The 18,867-nt window shown below is 47.0% G+C and overlaps 1 protein-coding gene across 3 annotated transcripts in view; it reads left to right on the top strand.

Moving 5' to 3' along the window:
- Positions 1 to 18,867, top strand: part of LOC135373293 (protein FAM135A-like) — a 171,011-nt gene that overhangs the window by 135,851 nt on the left and 16,293 nt on the right. For all 3 annotated transcript variants that reach the window (XM_064606519.1, XM_064606518.1, XM_064606517.1), the window contains 3 exons: positions 7,853 to 7,977; positions 8,088 to 8,179; positions 11,824 to 11,921. In XM_064606519.1, coding sequence (XP_064462589.1) covers positions 7,853 to 7,977; positions 8,088 to 8,179; positions 11,824 to 11,921 — 315 coding nt within the window. The remainder of the gene's footprint in view (positions 1 to 7,852; positions 7,978 to 8,087; positions 8,180 to 11,823; positions 11,922 to 18,867) is intronic.

Genomic DNA, 18,867 nt, shown 5'->3' with positions numbered 1-18,867 from the left:
GCTCATCATAATCGCGAAATCGATGTTCTCGAAATCAATGCTTCTTCACCTAACGGCAGAGTGTGAGAAGACTTCCGGCATTCCCAAAGAATCGCGCAAAGGTTTTTCTACAGACACATTGCCATTTCCGTGACTACCAACAAAAAGCGAGGGAAACTTCATATTTTCCTTCTTTCCGGTACACTCTTAAACAGAATTTGACCCCATATCACAATTCATTGCACAGAATGGTGCCGTTATCACTCCTGATTTGTGAAAAGAGCAGGGCTTTTTGTTGGTCAATAATATAACTGCATATGTGTCACAAAAAGGTCATTTCCCGTTTTTTAACCAATCAGGGCGCAAAACGATGTCATTCGGGATGGTGGTTGGCTAAGAGCATTCTATGCGCTGAAATTTTGTTAAGAGTGAACAATTCGTTAGTGGAGACTTCAAACAGCGGACCTGCCCGTGGGTCGTCTTCCAACGATCCCCTACCCTTTTGACGGCCGTATACGGAGGTTCACATGCGCATTGTTCGTGCCTTCATGTATTCTGGACCCTATTGTCCCTTCCGTAGCGTAAAATTCAGTCAATGCACCACGGTGTTAGTTTGCCACGACATTATCACCTCTTTGCCACATGCCACTTTGGAAGCTCAGCGCACTGCAAGACGAATGAGATCAGATTGCCTTGCGGATTGTAGCTATGATATCGAAGGATAATGCAAGACGTAAGGCAGCATTGCAATGCCAACACTGTATTGCATCATGCTTTGGATTGGACCTTCCATTAAGCATTTTTTTTTCGATTGCATTGTGTCGGCGTCTTGGGTCCGGCTCAACTCCTAGCCTTGGAATTGACTATATAATAAAAGCAGCTAACGTTGCGGACTTGAGCCTGCAAACGTCTCAAACAAACAAGTATTGAAAACTACGTGTGACACACGTCTCAGCGTTGTGTCACAGGTGAAGTATACAAAGTAAAGAAAAAGCCGACAAGACAACAGGGCCACTCGATCATCACCGTTTTCGAATAAAAGATAGAAAGAGAGAGAGAACTGTGCGGGTAGAGTGCCCACGTTGAAGAATAGTCCCGCAATGCTCTGAGCTCAAAATACGACTTCTTCAATGTTAGCACGATATGTGTTCTGATATGTACTCTGATATGTGTTCGAGAGAGAGAATCCTATTATGGGAACTTTATGGGTTTCAAAGGACGATGTAGCACTTAAAAAGGGGCTTCTGGCTGACAAACACCATCACTGCATTGTTCCAGGCACAAGAAAATCACCATAATTTCGAATCGATTTCTGATACAACTCGTGCGAAACCAATATCGTTCTCTTCTGAGAAGTCGTTCAAGAGACGTTGAGACGTTTTAGTACTCTCGCGCTCTCAAACGTTGCTACCTTCGCACTGCTGACGATAGCCCAGTAAGGCCGAAACGGCTACCCACACTCTTAAAAATGAACTTCACCGCATAGCACGCTCCTGGCCAACCATCATCTCAAATGATATCGTTATCTGCCCTGATTTGTCGAAAACGGGAGGCGTACGCGTTTTTTGTGACACTTATGCTGTTCATAATTTCACAAAAAGGCGTACGCCTCCCGTTTTCAACAAATCAGGGCAGATAACGATATCATTTGAGATGATGGTTGACCAGGAGCGTGCTATGCGGTGAAGTTCATTTTTAAGAGTGCATGCTGGAATGGCGACATTTAAGTTTTTATAGTGGCATACACCGCGTGCAGCCAAAGAGCTTCGTCTTCTTCCCCCATTCTTCTGAATAAAATGCGATGAAAATATAAAAGAGAGTTTAAATTTACTTCAGCCTAAAGCTCTGTGTAATGTGCTTGTTGTGTTGCGAGGATTTCCTCTCAAACTGCCCCTTATTCGTAATGTGAATAGGACCTCTAAGCAAATTCCGTGTATAGCTGTGCCTCGAGAAAAGCGAAATAGTGCTGAAAAGCTGGTGCATGAATGCGAAATATACCCGAGACAAGGAGTGCAGACGAGAATTTGTAGAGAATTTGTCTGTACCCCTTGTCGCGGCTTTATTTGGCAGTAGCTGCGCGAGCATTGGTACTCTCAGAGCTCTGAAATACAGGGACACCGGTGTCGCTGCGCATTCTGGGCAGACTTGAACATTATTATTTCTCTGTGTTTGGGAGTTATTAACATCATATGGTATATGATAATATCTTGAAGTTATCTCTTAACAAATGCATTGCAACTGGAACCTTGTTCAGATGTATAGGAATCTTTCTTGAATGGGCTTGTATTAGAGCCCTGCAAAGGGTCCGGGCCCGACCCGGCCCGCGGGCTGGGCCTGCTTGTTATTGGCTGTGTGCGTCGGGCCGGGCACGGGCCGACAAAATACGCCAACACCGCACCGCGGGTCAGGCCGGGTCCGGGCGGACAAAAGACGCCGGTACGGCTCGCCGGGCCGGGCCCGGGCCGACAAACATGTTTCCGAGAGTAAGGCTCGTCCGGGTCACGCAGCCAATTTCCACGCAATGTAGGGCTATTATTTCATATCATCACGTGCTTGCGTCATTCTTCTACATAGTATTTGCAAAAACAAGCATGGGACACTGCATTATGCGTATGATTCGAACCTCTATAACATTCTCACTTTACATTGCTCCTGACTCCTTACGTATTTCACAAACAGTTCGCAAAGCTTGGTGAGAGGGGTGAGGATTGGGAGGAGTTTTCGACGGCATCCCCTACGTCTACAAAAACCTGGTAGTGTAACGGTAACGCACTTGGCCGCGTGCGTCCTGGATTTAATTTGGTCTCGTGCTGTTGTTTTGTACTGACAGTAAAAGTCGGAAAAGTCGGCCCGTGCAGGGTTCTAGCTTGTATTATAAGCACACAAGACAATAACTTTCACTGAGAACTTTCCTGGGCGGAGCCATCCTGGCAAAGTGCCTTGCGTCTTGTTCTTTCCACTCCCGCCACCTTCATCAGCACACGTCACGTGACGCCCAACGTCGTATCACGCTACACTCTTAGAAAAAACTTCACCGCATAGCACGCTACTAGTAAACCATAATCTCGAATGATATTGTTTCCTGCCCAGATTTGTTGAAAAACGTGTGGCCGCCTTTTTTGTGACAATTATAAACAGCATAAAGGGCGAAACGCATTGGACGTTTTCTCAGCGTCAAAACATCGCGCGCACGCCATGGCCTTGAACACGCGGCGAAGAAACGCCAGCGTGGCGACCACCCGAAACGCATAGGACACGTACGCAGCGAGTGACGCGCCCCTGTTGCTATATTCGTCGACCACAAATATCTGTTAGAACGTGCAGATGCTCTTCTTTCCTGTGGTTCCTGCGTTCCTTCATTCCAGATTCACGTAAATTTGTTGTAAATTGTTGTAAAATGTTTGTTGTAAATTCACGTAAATTGATCACGTAAATTTAGTGTGATGGATAATGTCCCAAAACTTTATGCGAGCTGCTCATTGGCAACCTTGTCTGCCGCACGACGGCCATGGTTCTGTCTACTTCTCGGAAAACGCGCCCAGACGCGCGCGTACTGCAGTCGACAGATTCCGGCGTACGCCCTCCGCACGCGTTGAAAAACTGGTTTTTATGAGGTTACACGCACGCCGAGCTCGCGCGCGTCCTGAAAACGTTGGAAAAACGCTCCATGCGTTTAGGCCTTTAGTGTCACACAAAAGCGTTCGCGTCCCGTTTCCAACAAATTAGGGCACATAACGATATCATTCGAGATGATGGTTGGCTAGGAGTGTGCTATGCGGTGAAGGTCGTCTGAACTGAGAGCGCAAGGAACACGGACAAAGAACGGAGAAACAGACAGGAATTGCGCTAACTTCCAACCAGACATGTACAAGATACTCAAAAATGTATTTAAGATAAGTTAATAAATACTAACGTTATAATGTAATTAAGATAGAGTATAAATACATGAAAATTAAAGTAGTTAAGATAGAGTACAAAATACTTCAAAAAGTATTTGAAATACAATTAAGATACTATTTATCCTTGAACGCAAAAAGTCACCAGTCACTGGTCAATGCGGCAAGTCGCCGCTAGGTGACATGAATCACCAAAACCCCGCGCACTAAGCAAGCCGTCGCTGTGTGATAGGAGTAATATAAACACAAGTCCCAAAAAGATGACAGAGATAACACATAACTCCACTGAGTATATGTGGCCCAGAACAAAGCAAACTTCTAGCAGGTCACTGCTCGGCGAGGTCAGAATTCGGCGTCACCGCGTCAGGGCACACATAATAGAACCCTCACTGGCCAAGGACTAGGACACACGGGGCAGGATCTCTAAATGGAGACTTCCAAGAAGGGCCAATGTCCCGGTCAAGTCCAAGGGACTCAGGAAATTTCCACTGAACAAACAAGATAATGGAAAGACGAGACACAAGAAGTTTGAGAGAGAGATCCAAAATATGTAATTAGAGTATTGAGTAGAAAATACCATAAAATGTATTTTAAATAGAGTACAAATACACAAAGCAAAAAGTATTGAGTAGTGTACCAAAATACCGCAAACTGTATTTAAAATACAGTGTTTTAAATACAATACTCCAAATACATACAAGTCTGCTTGCAACTACGTTTATTGAAGAAAATGAGCAAAAAAGAAAAAATCACCTTCACAGCGCACAGCACAGTAGGTGATTTCTTCTTCTTTGCTCATTTTCTTCAATAAACGTAGTTGAAAGTTGGCGCCCGTCCTGTCTGTTTCTCCGTTCTTTGTCCGTGTTTCTTGAGCTCTCAGTTCAGATTTCTCAATACCAACTAGCGCAATCCTCAACCCTTCTCGGTGAAGGGTTGTTTCTAAGAGTGCACCTTCGCAGCGCGCTTTTTCCGAGCCTCACTGCACCGCGATATCTAGGATACACGGTGCACGCACGTTATCTGATCCTTAACTCTGCATATGCAGCTGTCGCTGTAAAAGGAAAAACAAAACTACACGCACAAAACAGTCAAGAGAAATAAGTAAAACTAACAGCAACAGAAGAAAAAAAGAAGAGAGACAGCAGCACACATTTAGGGGATCAGATTTTGACAGGCGATGCTTCTTTCTGGTGCGCATTTTAGTATGAGGTCTGTTAGAATGCGGATCAGATGAATAAAACTGGAAAGTTGATGAATTGCGCTGCCGTATTCAGATAGGATGCGGACCATACTCTATCTCTGAAGGGGACGTAACTTTCAGAGTTTGAGAGATGAGGCAAACACGAGATTTAAGCCTCAAAAACGGCCCATCCTCAAAAACCTAAATGGCTGCAGTAGACGGATCCAGAAAATCTCATGATGCGCGGTGGAGTGTGGGAAGAGTGGCATAATCTATGGGGCCCCACCCGACGAGAAGTTCATTGACATAATATTTTGTGCCCATTCCCACAGCACGAGATACATGAATATATGGCAAGAGAATAAGAAGCCAGCCTTAGAGAGGTTAAGCTTTTCACAAAAGTTTACGGAACACGGCACTGGCGCATTCCTCCACCGCAGCGGCACCCTGCAAACTATCGGGAAGAGACCGAATAAGAAACTGGTGACCGGGTATTCTATCAATTTCTCAGTATGTGTGTCCACTCCGCTTCGTTGCAAGGGTGTCTCTCCAATGGAGAAATGAGGCACCCCGGGGTTCCGTAAACTTTTGTCCTAATCTGTAGAAGGAAAAAAACAGCCGTAGAGGTATTTCCACAGTGGGGCTACGCATAATTCCAGGGGGACCTGACCTTGGTGCATCACCGCATGACTTGGTGTATGACTAGGAGATTCATGAGCATGGGCTTGTCGAAGTACTGACTATCTTGAAAGCAAATGATGCTAATATGGAAACTACAGATGCCACTAATTATAATGCCTGAACGTTGGCTCCTACTTTGTATGGTGCAGTCACCCTAGGTAGAAGTATTGACGCTCACGCTTACCATGCATGAATGATGTGTACCGATTTCGCCTACTTTTTCAAACTTCCTCTGCTATGTAGGGGAGGGTAGGAGGGAACAGAAATTTGCAATTGAACACGCAATTTTTATCGTCGTGCATTTTCAAAAAAGTGGCCATAGGCACATTCTCAGAAATCTAGAGCTTCTGATCTGTAAACCAGAACGGACGTAGCCGGTTCTAAAATAAACACAGGGCAAGAAAAATGCAGATAGTCTCGTCTTGCCCCAACTCTCGGGGCAAGACGAGAGATCGCGTGAGGCAAGATGATACACGCCGTGGTAATGAACTACACAAATTAGTTTTTGCAATCCAAGTACCTACACAGACCCCTTGAGCCCACCGCCGGCATGACGTGCAATAAAATCGCACAGAACCCGGTGCTATTTCCCTCCACCGTCCTTTGCAAACAATGCACCGCCAGTCTGAAGTGTCGCTTTTCGCTCACTTTCGAGTTCGCATATGCTTTTCTGAAAATATCCTAGAAAACAGGAATATTTGCACCAAAACCCTAAACGTATGCAAAAAAATAAATAAATAAATAAAGACAAAAAGAATCTGTGAGGAGCAAGCATAAAACCACCTGATAGTCGACTTATGAGTTTCTAAATTTCATTCAATTTGAATTACATTAAGTTGTCCCGTGCCTTTGTCCCTTGCGTATCATCGGATGCATTACTTTTTCCGTTAAACACCGGATAACCAAGAGTACCCATATTCTGCATATATCTAGGTGAGTGAATAAAGAAATAGGATATGTGTAGTTACGTTGACAGAATAAGCCTGCGACACGCAGCTGCACAGCTGATAAGAAAAACGACTATAGAAAATCGCTCCTTTTTTTGCGGCGCGATATGCATTCCTGGCAGAAGTAACTGTTTTTTTTTTCTCTGCAACGCAAACACCAATCCGGACAATTCTCACGTGCAGTAAAGCTGACATGCAGAGCCACCTATGACTAAAGTTCGAAGCAAGTGCCATCTGCGAGAGTGGGACAGAACAACGCAATCCTTGAAGAGAGGAACTGGGTCTGCAAAGACTATATGTTAGTGTTCACGTGTGTGCGAGTTTTTTTTTTTTTTTTCCTGAGGCGTTTTAAAAAGAACGCCCGCCCTGTCGCAAAAGGGAATAGGAACTGGAACTAACTAACTAACTAACTAACTAGCAGTTGGAGCAACGCGTCACTGAGACAGGCGGCGTCGAAGAAAAAATGACGCATTTCATCGCATGACGCGTGTCTCATCTTGCCCCAACATACCCTATTTACTCAACTCCAAAATGTAGTGCGTAGCTAAACGTAGAACTACAGTTTTGTGAGCACATCCCGAACTGTGCGTGGTAGTCAAGACTGCGGAAATTCGTAACAGTTGACGCGGTCGTCTTCACCTTATGGAGAGGGAGACAGTGTTGACCTACCATTGACCGCAACATGGCGCGCATCATTAGAGAGTGAGGGAGGTACTACTTCTATGTAAGATATCCAGAGTAAAGTATCGACCCTTCGAAGAACATAAAAATCGCGACTGGTAGGTGATTGGATGAAGCACGAACTAATAAATAGCGAAAATGTGACGTACACTTTTCGGACTTGACGCCTATCGTAGAACTTCCCAAAGATTGAAGAAAGCACATTGAGCTGAGACCTGCAGCACTACTTTTCCAACTACACCCTCTGCCCGCACAATTGTGTGTGTGTGTTAAATATCAGTGTTGTTGGTCGAGCGGCCCTGTTTCGCACACGGACCGTAGAATATGGGCTACCACTAAAACACTATCCGTACACCATCCATTGCTGAGAAACAAGAGGTACCTTGCAATATGCTTCATCGTGTTGAAACGTTTTGAAAAAAATGTATATTGCACAGGGTTGCCGTCCCTGCAAATGCGCATAAAAGCTGAATTTCTCCACAAAACAGGCCAGACCCTGACTTCCTTCAACGGGCCAGGAAATGTTTTCTCATGCGACAGATCAGGAAAAAACGTGACCTTCGGAAAGGAGTCGAGCCTTTGCATTTTGTCATCTTTGTTCACGGGTTAGGCGGTGAGAACCTTTTCTGGCATGTATTATTACGTAGATCAGCTGTTCCCTGATTCGTGCAGGAGACCCAGCTGCTGAGATCGTGCACAAATGTGTTCCATTTTTTCCCAAAGGTTCAAGAAATGACTTCCACAGCATCTATCGTTGGATGAGGCTCTTCATCACAACCCCCACTCACCTGCTGATATGTTCCAAAGTGAATGAGGTGAGCTATCCACGCTATACGGATGGTCTTTTTATATTGAACATGGAAACAATGACAAGTCCCCTTTTGAAAGTGGATCTTTCCTTTCTACAGACTGCTTATGTACTCTTTATTTCTTACATTGACTGTCTGTTGACCTTGATTTCTTGTATGATCAAGTCAACAGGAATTTCTGTTGAATATGTGTGCACTACCTGTGGGTTACATTATATCTACTTTCTGTTACGGAACTGCCGTGGACAACGTGTACAAAACTTGTGACCTACAATTATACAGGGTGTCCGGTGAGAAAGTGTCATTAAATTTCTAAAAATAGGTCTAACTTCAGAAAATTATGAATCTACTTGGAATACACACAGAGAGACTTTTGCCACAGATTCAGGCCGTTTGCATTCGCGTCACACATTAATTAAGCTAATTTTGCTAATCGAACTCGAAAATTAGCCAAGCAAAGGTAACGTTTTTCTTGATGAATTCGGAAGCTAATGGCCATAGCGCACTATTCCAACCGAAATCACAAGGTTTTTCAGAAGACTTATACAAAAATTTGACAGCCGCCGTCACTTGGCAAGGCGTGCTCCATGAAATTTGCGTTTGCGTAAATACTGGGTCTGCCTTTATCGAGAGAAAGTGGAAACAGCCACACCCGATCGAGGGCATTACAGCGGTAACCGACGTTATCAGTGGCTGGGGACTGACGGTATGCACGTTGATAAGGGCGGAAGGCGTCATTATGTCCTTGTTCGCATAGGAGGGAGGCTATTTGGATGGAACGAAAAGTTCCGCAAACGTAAATATCAGCAAGCGCACCTCGCATGGGGACGGTTTTGCGGCTGTCAAATTTTTGTACAAATCTTCTGAAAAAACCTGTGATTTCGGTTGGAACAGTGTGCTATGGCCATTGGCTTCTGAATTCATCAAGAAAAACGTTACCTTTGCTTGCCTAATTTTCGAGTTCAATTAGCAAAATTAGCTTAATTAATGTGTGACGCGAATACAAATGGCCTGAATCTGTGGCAAAAGTCTCTCTGTGTGTATTCCAAGTAGTTTCATAATTTTCTGAAGTTAAACCTATTTTTAGAAATTTAATGACCCTTTCTCACCGGAGACCCTGTATGTACTTTCTGTAGACTGATTGTACAGGAGGTCTTGTTGAAATTCTCTTGACTTCCTGTGGGATTATCCAGCAAAGCTAGGTTGGCCCTTACTCTTATTTTTTGTTCACAGTCAACAGACCAGAGCCAACAGAAACAACAAACTTTCTTTAGACTTTTTGTTAACTTTGTGCTGACGTCATCTGTTTACTCTCTGTTGAGTTAGAGCCGGTAAGTTTCTGTAGACAGCTCACAACATAGAGGCAGTATATTTTTCTACGAAAATGGCTATTGAGTTTTTGTTTACAGTCAACAGACCAGAGTCAAGCCAAACAGCAGATTTTCTTGATACTTTTTGTGAAGTTTGTGCTGGCAGCATATGTTGACTTAGGTGGACCACTCACAACAGAAAGTCAACATGTTTTTTTACTTGAACATAGCAGACTTTTTGCATAGGGAACAACATGAAACGAATAAGGAAATTTAACCTGTTTGATTGCGCAAGTATAGTTTATTCTCAAGCGAGCAAAACCACATTGTGCCACGAACGCCTTTCAAAGAGCAAGATCCTAGCTGCACACGTCCCTTATGAAAATGAATTTTGCCGGTCTATCGACATTTTTTTTTACTCCTATTTTTTGTATCCTATGTCGTCGCACGTTGCCTAAGTGTGGAAAGTCTGTCAGAAAATAAGAAACCGAACTTGTGCACTTGTATTAGAATTTTCGACTGAAGTAAACAGTCTTCGACAGTCGACAGTTCGACAGTCTGCTAAAGGGTGTAAACGAGCGGTAAAACAATTATCACATATCCAAATTGCTGCAAAAAGGCGTACGCCGTCCCTCGCTCATCGAATCAGAAGTGGTAACCCCATCATTCGTGGCAGAGAGTAAGGTAGCAGGTAGAACTTTGCAACCTTTTCGGCACAACATATGCGAGAAATATTGCCTCCTGAAAGGCATAACTGCTCCACCCTTCTTTCTGAGAGTGTACTTTTTTTCGTGACTAGAGTCTTTGTTTTCTCATCTTGGGAGGTCTACAGGGTGAGCCCCAAGTTAAGCTTGCGGATAGAATCCTTCTGAAGGAAGACGCGCCACACAGAGAGATCAAATAACAAAAACATGACTAAGTAAATTCGGGATTTGTTTTTCTCGCTCTGCCTGAGAGGCATCACAACCAAGTTTAACATCACAATACACGTCTATTTTCGATGGTTATTGGAACTAATTAGTCAAAGTAATTAAGGCTTTTGTATTGTGCCCACCGCTGACAAGCAGACCTTCCGCCTTCTTGTGCTTCCAAAGAATTATCTTTATTTCACCAACCAGTGCCGTACACACACTCGCGCGTAACCCCGAAGGTCATCATCGTCTTCTTCCACTACAGCTTTCAACAGGAAGCGTAGTTTTGCACTCATATCATTCTCGATAAGAAGTTACACGTCCATTTAAAAAAAAAAAAACATTTCGCAGAGGAAGCGCTACGTTGTCTATTCAGCAGACCAAAGGAAAAGAGTACAAGGGGGTGTCTGCGCGGCGTCTCCGCATCATTCGAAATAAATGCTTTCGAAGAGAAACTTGTCGCAAAATATTTGCGTCTTATCATCAAGAAAACACGTACGCATTCTCTACTAAATATCTGCATTCTTCTGCCACTGATAATAATATTAAAGGCAAACGCGCAAGCACCCAACTTTAATACTATGGTAGAACACTGACAGGTGGTTTGATCACAATATACTGAACTCAAAGCTTCATTCGCGAAAATGTAAAACGAGGCCTCTCTAAAACAAGGCCGGGCAAACTTTAGGGGAACCCTCTCTGTGCGTTCCCGTGCCGTTTTCAAGTACACTCTAAGGGGAAAAGGCAGAATTTTCTACCCATGTCGGCAGAACGACAGTATTTGTACGGGCCCCGTTGAAGTGGCGCGCGCTTTCTCCTCTCTGGGTATAAGCGGTAGCCTTCCCTTTCCCCAGTCCCTGTCCACCTATCAAGCAAGGCCGCAGTTCGCATGGGAGGGTATAAAGCCTGCCTCTGCAGTTTCTTTCTTTTGAGCATAAAAAAAGAAGGCCTCCGTAGGTCAGGCAGTAGCCCATTCGGTAACGTGCTGACTTGCTGAGCTCAGGGTTGCTGGTTCAAACCCAGTCGAGGACGGCAGCAGTGTAGAGAGGTAAGCGTTGCTTCCAGCACCGTCGGGGATTTCCGAAACGTCAATAGAACGCAAGGTAGTCGAAATTATCTCCAGTCCTATCCTGCGGCAGGTGTAACCTCCCAGCACGCCGCCTACTAACCACTAGGTAGCCATAGTGGATGACGGTGCAGTCCTATGGATGGGTGGATTCGCGCTCGGATGCGAACGGCCATATTTGCTCAAACAGACCATATAATTATAACAATTATAATAACAGTTGAGCCATTTGCGTACAACTGTTGTACTACGAATTCTGCTCGTACCAGTAGAAACGTTTATACCGTTGCAGTTCTACCCACTCGGGTAGAGGGTTCTACGTTTTTTTCGAAGAGTAGAGGAATGTGATGTTCTTATTTTCAGAAGGAGAAATCATTCGATACCTTATCCGTGTGTGGCAGTCGCCTGGCCAAGGAAGTGGACGAGTATTTGAACGACATTGGGGACAATTACAAACTGAGGTAACTCTTGCGCTTCATGCATACCCCACAATTTTGAATGCAAGTTGCTTGGCAATAAGCAGTAAGAAATATAGTCATGTCCAGCTTATTCGGACTCCATCGTTCCCACCTTCTATCATCCGAGTAGAGCGAATTTCCCAAGTAGTGAACTTAACACTGTTCCGCAAGCCTTGGCATTTCCGACGACCATTTCGGCGTTGATAACAACTTTCCCACTTCTCGTGTTCACAAGCCAAGTAAAGCCCGCTTATTCGACTCCTAAGGATATAGATATAACTAAGTGCCACTGGAAAGCCACTTCTCCCACAGAACGTCGTAGATGATGGACAATAGACCACTTTCTGTTTACAAACATGTGGCGTCCCGAGAAGACCGGTTCGAGGCTATGTTTTGCTCTGGTTGGCAAGAAGCGGGAAAAACGCGTCTGCTGATAGGCCGAAAAGGCTGATAAGGTTGATAGGTGCCCACCAGCATGCTTTGCGCGGCGGCGAAACTTAATCGATGACGTAGGGGTGCAAGTGGTTTATATGCTGTTTCGCTCAACTATTCTGCGCTCAAATTCGAGTTCATCCGCTTGCATTGGTGGCGGGGGAGCCGCAAGATAAGGAACAGCCGCGAGCGAGGGTTTCATATGACTCCTCGTCTTCTGCTACACTCGTTACAGGATTGCGGTCGTATCACTGGATGTGCCAGACAGTGCACCTTTATCGCCATAAATGACAAGCACTTGCCAATGACGATACAGCTATTTGCGGTTTTATAAAAATAAATTATTTCTACCTAGCCGTGCTTCTGGAGATAGTACACATGATTTGTTGAAAACGGGAGGCGTACGCCTTTTTTGTGACACTTATGCTGTTCATAATTGTAACAAAAATGCCGAACGCCTACCGTTTTCAACAAATCACGGCGGATAACGTAATCATTCGAGATGATGGTTGGCTAGGAGCGTGCTATGCGGTGAAGTTCATTTTTAAGAGTGTATATTTATTCACACTCAGCTTGCAATAGTGCAATTCTTCTTTCTGAAATGAGTATATCTGAAAGAAGCAAAAAGCAACTCTGAATAGGCTACAATCTTGAGTCTGCAGGGTGGTCCACCAACCATGATAGAAATTCAAAGTAAAAAATGTAGGCCTCGGAGAGACATGCGGTCAAGGGATTTTTTTTTCTGCCAAAAACTTTTGCCACATATTGCACTCTTAAAAATGAACTTCACCGCATAGGACGCAACTAGCCAACCATCACCTCGAATGATACCGTTATCTGCCCTGATTTGTTGGAAACGGGAGGCGTACGCCTTTTCTGTGACACTTATGCTGTTCATAATTCTCACAAAAAAGGCGTACGCCTTCCGTTTTCAACAAATCATGGCAGATAACGATATCATTCGAGGTGATGGTTGGCTAGGAGCGTGCTATGCGGTGAAGTTCATTTTTAAGAGTGTGGTAACATTTTTATTTCATTTCAATTGCCGAAATGAATTTCTCGAAGATCCGTGGAAATGAGCCCTTGGCTCCGCCTCTTTTTTGACTGTTCTAGTTTAAGCGCAAAGCTGTGAAGAAAGGAGGTTACATTGACACGCCACACGAAGGGGAAAAGGGTTACAAACCTTACCCACGGAACAAACACGGGCGGTGAGTGCAGGAATCAGAGCTATCTTATCAAAAATTAGGTCACCCGACCTGTTGACAGGTAAGGAAGGAAATACAATTTTGGAGCGTTTTGCACTCCGGTTTCAGTGAATGTAGTGAACAAGTAAACGGCAGCGATGGCAAGCACCGTGTATTCCAACCAAGATGATCATTGCTCTAGGGGCCGCAGATATGGACTATGACAGAGCAGTCCTCAAATACAGTGAAATGTTCCCAGGAACTAGGGTGGTGAGCTCTTGTACCATAGGGCGTGCATTTTTGAGACTGTCCACAACAGAAAGCTTCCATTCCGGCACCCAGAGCCGGTCACACTCAATCACTGCCAGTGGGTCGAGACAAACAGACAAGGTCCTGAAAGAAGTAGGAAATGATCCCCACGATCCTGCGCACCCTGTCAAAGCGAGTACAGACATCAAAGACAAGTGTGCTGAGGATACTACACAAGCACGAACTCCACCCGTACCACGTGAGCCTTCATCAACATTTCCAGCCGGGCGACAACGAGAAACGGCTGGATTTCTGTAACCGAATCCTATGTCAGACCGACGAAAGCAGAAACTTTGTGAACAGGGTCATTTGGACTGATGAGGCCCATTTCTGCCATAGCGCTCAAGTGAATCTCCACAACGCGCAATATTGGAGCCGAACAAACCTACACTGGTTACCGGAGTGCAAGCATCAGTACGAGTGGGGATTCAATGTATGGGCCAGGATTTATAACGGAGCCATTATTGAGCCAATCTTTTTCACGGGATCTCTAAATGCCAACCGCTACTGTACGGAAATTTCAGATGCCATGTTCGGCTTTGTTGATGACCTGCCTCTTGTTGAACGGGCCCACGTATGGTTCCAGCACGATGGGGTTCCACCTCACAGCGCGGGGCGTGCAATACAGCTGCTCCGTCAGATTTTCCGGGAGAAGTGGGTTAGCCGATTTGGTCCTGTGTCATGGCCCGCCAGGTCTCCTGACGAAGTATACAAAAGCGAGCCACGATCGCCGGCTGACCTGCAGGGGAAAATCACTGCTTTCTGGTCGTCCCTCTCCAGATCCGAAATAAAAAGGGCCGCGAAAGACACAATTCGGAGAGGCCGCCTGTGCATTGCAACCGATGGCGAACACTTCGAACACTTTTAGCCATACCTGGTGCAGGGTGATACTTTGCTTTCACGCCTTTCGTTTTGCTTTCAACTTTCGTTTTTCTTTTGTAAGTTGGTTTGTCTTCTATTATTCAGGGAAACGTATCCTGTTCTGCATTGAAAGTGTCGCTAATGATAACCCAGTAAAAGTACACAGGAAGTGTGTTGAATGTGAAGAAATCCGCAGCATGTTGAAATAAACGAATTGAAAAAACAAGAGCGCTGACAAGCGTTCGAGTACACAAGTCTCCTCTCTCTCTCACACAGAGAGACAGAGGTTCATGAAAATAAGGTGGTGCAGAAAAACTGCGAGACCGCTATCTGCGGTCACGGTGAAAACTGCCGCGTACAGGAGGAGCGGGTTCACGCGCACCCAAAAGCAAACGAATAAAGGAAAGAGAGCGCGACCCTGAAACTGACGTGGCAAAGCTGACACCTAGCAGTGGAACTCTTCCGTGGGAGGCTTGTAACCCTTTCCCCCCTCGTGTGGCGTGTCAACGGAACCTAATTTCTTCGCAGCTGTGCGCTCAAACTACAGCCGTCAAAAAAGAGGCAGAGCCAAGGTCTCATTTCAACAGAGTTTCGCTGAATTTATTTCCGCAATTGCCAACGCATTACTAGTTGGATTATGTGCTATACTGAGTAAAATGACCACGGGGAACCCATTTCCCCAAAGAAAACGTTAGGTTGCCTTGGGAGATTTCGGGGTTTCCGTCAATTGAAATGAAATAAAAATGTTACCAATATGTGGCAAAAGTAATTGGCAGAAAAAAATCCCTTAACCGCATGTCTCTCCGGGGCCTACGTTTTTTACTATGAATTTCTATCATGGTGGTTGGACCACGCTGTATATGGTTTGTTTTAATGTGCGCAAACTGTATTTGATCCGTTTTTTTTTTCATGATGCCTTGAAAATTCAGCTTCCAAGAAAACGTATAGCATTGTAGCGGCGCTTTCAGCCGCCGGACGAAGAAGCCGACGAGACAGCAGCGCCACCCGGCGCGAGCTTAACATTCTGGCTCGCAGCTTCTCATCCTCACGGACGTTCAGCCCAGTCCAGCCTTCGGACAATAAACTGCTGTCCCCAAACTTGGAATACACTCTCATTCCTACACTGGTGACCCGTCCAATGGACAGCAGCAGCCATGCAGCCAGCAGTACCAGGTGACAACGGGGCTCCTAGTCAACCGCCTGCCCCGCCTCCTCCCCCCGCCGTAAGCTCCGTCGCCGTTCGCCTCCCGCCCTTCTGGCACAGGAACCCGTCGATATGGTTCATCCAAGCGGAGACCCAGTTTCAGCTGGCTGGCATTTCACAGCAGCTTACCATGTACCGTCACATCGTCGCTGCACTTCCTCCCGAGATTGCGATGGAAGTAGCAGACGTTCTTCAGGCTCCACCACCTCGCGATCAGTACTCCCATCTCAAGACCGCCATCCTGGATCGCACCACGCTAACTGAGCGGAAACGGCTGCAGCAGCTGCTTAACACCGAAGAGCTGGGCGATCGCCGCCCATCCCAGCTGTTACGTTCCATGGAAGCTTTGCTCGGGGACCGCGCCCCCACTTTCGACGCACAGCTTCTTCGCGAGCTCTTCATGCAGCGCCTCCCATCTCATGTCCAAATGATTCTGCACTCTTAAAAATGAACTTCACCGCACAGCATGCTCCTTGCCAACCATCATCTCGAATGATATCGTTATCTGCCCTGATTTGCTGAAAACGGGAGGCGTTCGCCCTTTTGTGACAATTATGAACAGCATAAGTGTCACAGAAAAGGCGTACGCCTCCCGTTGTCAACAAATCAGTGCAGATAACGATATCATTCGAGATAATGGTTGGTGAGGGGCGTGCTATGCGGTGAAGTTCATTTTTAAGAGTGTGGCTGCCGCGTCAAGCCAGCCGCTTGCCACCCTCGCAGAACAGGCTGACAAAATTATGGAAGTTGTCGGCTCCGGTGTCTCTACGGTCACGCAGCCATCCCCAGATCTTTCGGCCCCCCGACGTCAAGGCCCCGCCTGTGCACCGCAAGACGACGTCCACGCACGTCTGGACACCCTTTCTGCCGACGTCTCCCACCTGCGCGCGAGCATTGACGCCCTTGCCAATGCCCATACAGATCGTCGACGACAACCCCTCCGTCGCCGCCGCTGAGGAAGCCGCAATTCCCAATCTCGCCGACGCTCGCCTTCCGCACGCTCTGGAGATTCCACATCCACTCCCTGGTGCTGGTACCACCATCGTTTCGGCGACAGGGCCGAACGCTGTACCCGCCCCTGCGGATGGTCGGGAAACTCCCAAGGGGAGCACTGACGGCGACCAGCAGCACCCCGACTACCCCCACCGGTCGCCTCTTCTATGTCACAGATCGTGCCACTAAGTTACGCCTTCTGGTGGACACAGGCGCAGAAGTCAGCGTCCTCCCTGCTACACCTTCTGACCGGCGTCTCCCGCCCTTATTCCACCTTACGGCGGCCAACAATACCACCATCCCAGTTTTCCGCCAGCAGATTCTTAGCCTTAACATAGGCCTACGCAGGAGCTTTTCCTGGCTTTTCCTGGTAGCCAGTGTCGGCCAACCCATATTGGGGGCAGATTTTCTGCAGCATTTCGGCCTCACGGTTAATGTGTGGAACAAGCTACTTCTCGACATATGCACGAAGCTTTCCGTACACGTCATGGCCGGCAACCGACCGCCCTGCGCCGATACCGTCACGCTTTCTGCATTGACATCGCCGTACGCCTCGATCCTTCGAGAGTTCCCTTCTCTCACCCAACCACCGGATTGGACGAGACCAGTCGCGCACGATATTGTGCATCACATCTGCACCACTGGACCACCTGTTTTTGCTCGACCTCGACGTCTCGCCCCGGAAAAACTCAAAATCGCCCGCACGGAGTTCGAGCACATGCTCGCTATTGGTGTCGCCCGACCTTCCTTCAGCCATTGGTCATCCCCGCTGCATATGGTCCCCCAAAAGACCGGGGACTGGCGACCTTGCGGCGATTACCGTGCCCTCAAGCTCGCCAGAGTTGCAGACCGCTACCCCTTGCCTCGCCTGCAAGATTTCACCGTCAACTTGCACGGCGCTACCATCTTTTCTAAAATCGACCTAATGAAAGCATACCATCAGATTCCCGTTGCCCCCGAAGACATCAAGAAGACCGCCATAACCACCCCAGTCGGTCTGTTCGAATTCCAACGGATGCCTTCGGGTTGCGCAACGCAGCACAGACCTTCCAGCGGTTCATTCATTCCGTCACCAGAGGCCTCGCTTTCGTCTTTGCCTATATCGACGACCTGCTTGTTGCAAGTTCTACCCCTGAGGAGCATGCCGACCACCTCCGCCAACTTTTCGCGCGACTGGCCGCTCATGACATCGTCATCAACGTCCAGAAGTGCGAATTTGGCGTTGAGTCCACCGAATTCCTTGGTCACATGGTCTCTTCCGCCGGCATCGCTCCTCTCGCAAGCAAGGTCGACGCGATTACCAGCTTTCCGCAGCCTCAGTTTCTCCGCCAGTTGAGACGTTTTCTCGGTTTAATTAACTTTTACCGGCGATTCATCCATCACTGTGTCACCACTTTGCGCCCACTAGAAGCTCTCCTCAGTTATCGCGGCGGATCGAAGCCCCTTCCCTGGTCAGCTGAAGCCGAAGCCGCCTTCTCGAAGATCAAGGTGGACCTCAGCACGCATATACAGCTGTACCATCCGAAGCATGGCGCTCCGACCGCACTAATGGTGGATGCCTCCAACGTGGCCGTGGGCGCGGCTTTGCACCAGAAGTTTAACGACAGCTGGCGCCCTATAGCCTTCTTCAGGCTGAAACCCGACGAACGATAGTTGAAACCCGACGAACAGAAATACAGCACGTTCGGCCAGGAGCTCCTTGCTGCTTACCTTGCAGTCCGGCACTTTCGCCACATTTTGGAGGGCCGAGACTTCACGATCCTCTCGGACCACAAGCCTCTCTCCTATGCTTTTCGTTCTGCTAGTGGCCGCTACTCGCCTCGTGAGATTCGGCAGTTGCCCTACCTGGCGGAATTCTGCACGCAGATCCAGTATGTGCAGGGAAGCGCCAACGGTCCAGCCGATGCCCTCAGCCGCATCGCGCCGCTCTCTGTACGTGCCACATCCGTCTCGCCGGAAGACCTCG

This window comes from Ornithodoros turicata, unplaced genomic scaffold (genome assembly GCF_037126465.1).
Source record: "Ornithodoros turicata isolate Travis unplaced genomic scaffold, ASM3712646v1 Chromosome23, whole genome shotgun sequence".
NCBI lineage: Eukaryota > Metazoa > Arthropoda > Arachnida > Ixodida > Argasidae > Ornithodoros > Ornithodoros turicata.
This window is presented reverse-complemented; position numbering and strand designations above follow the sequence as displayed.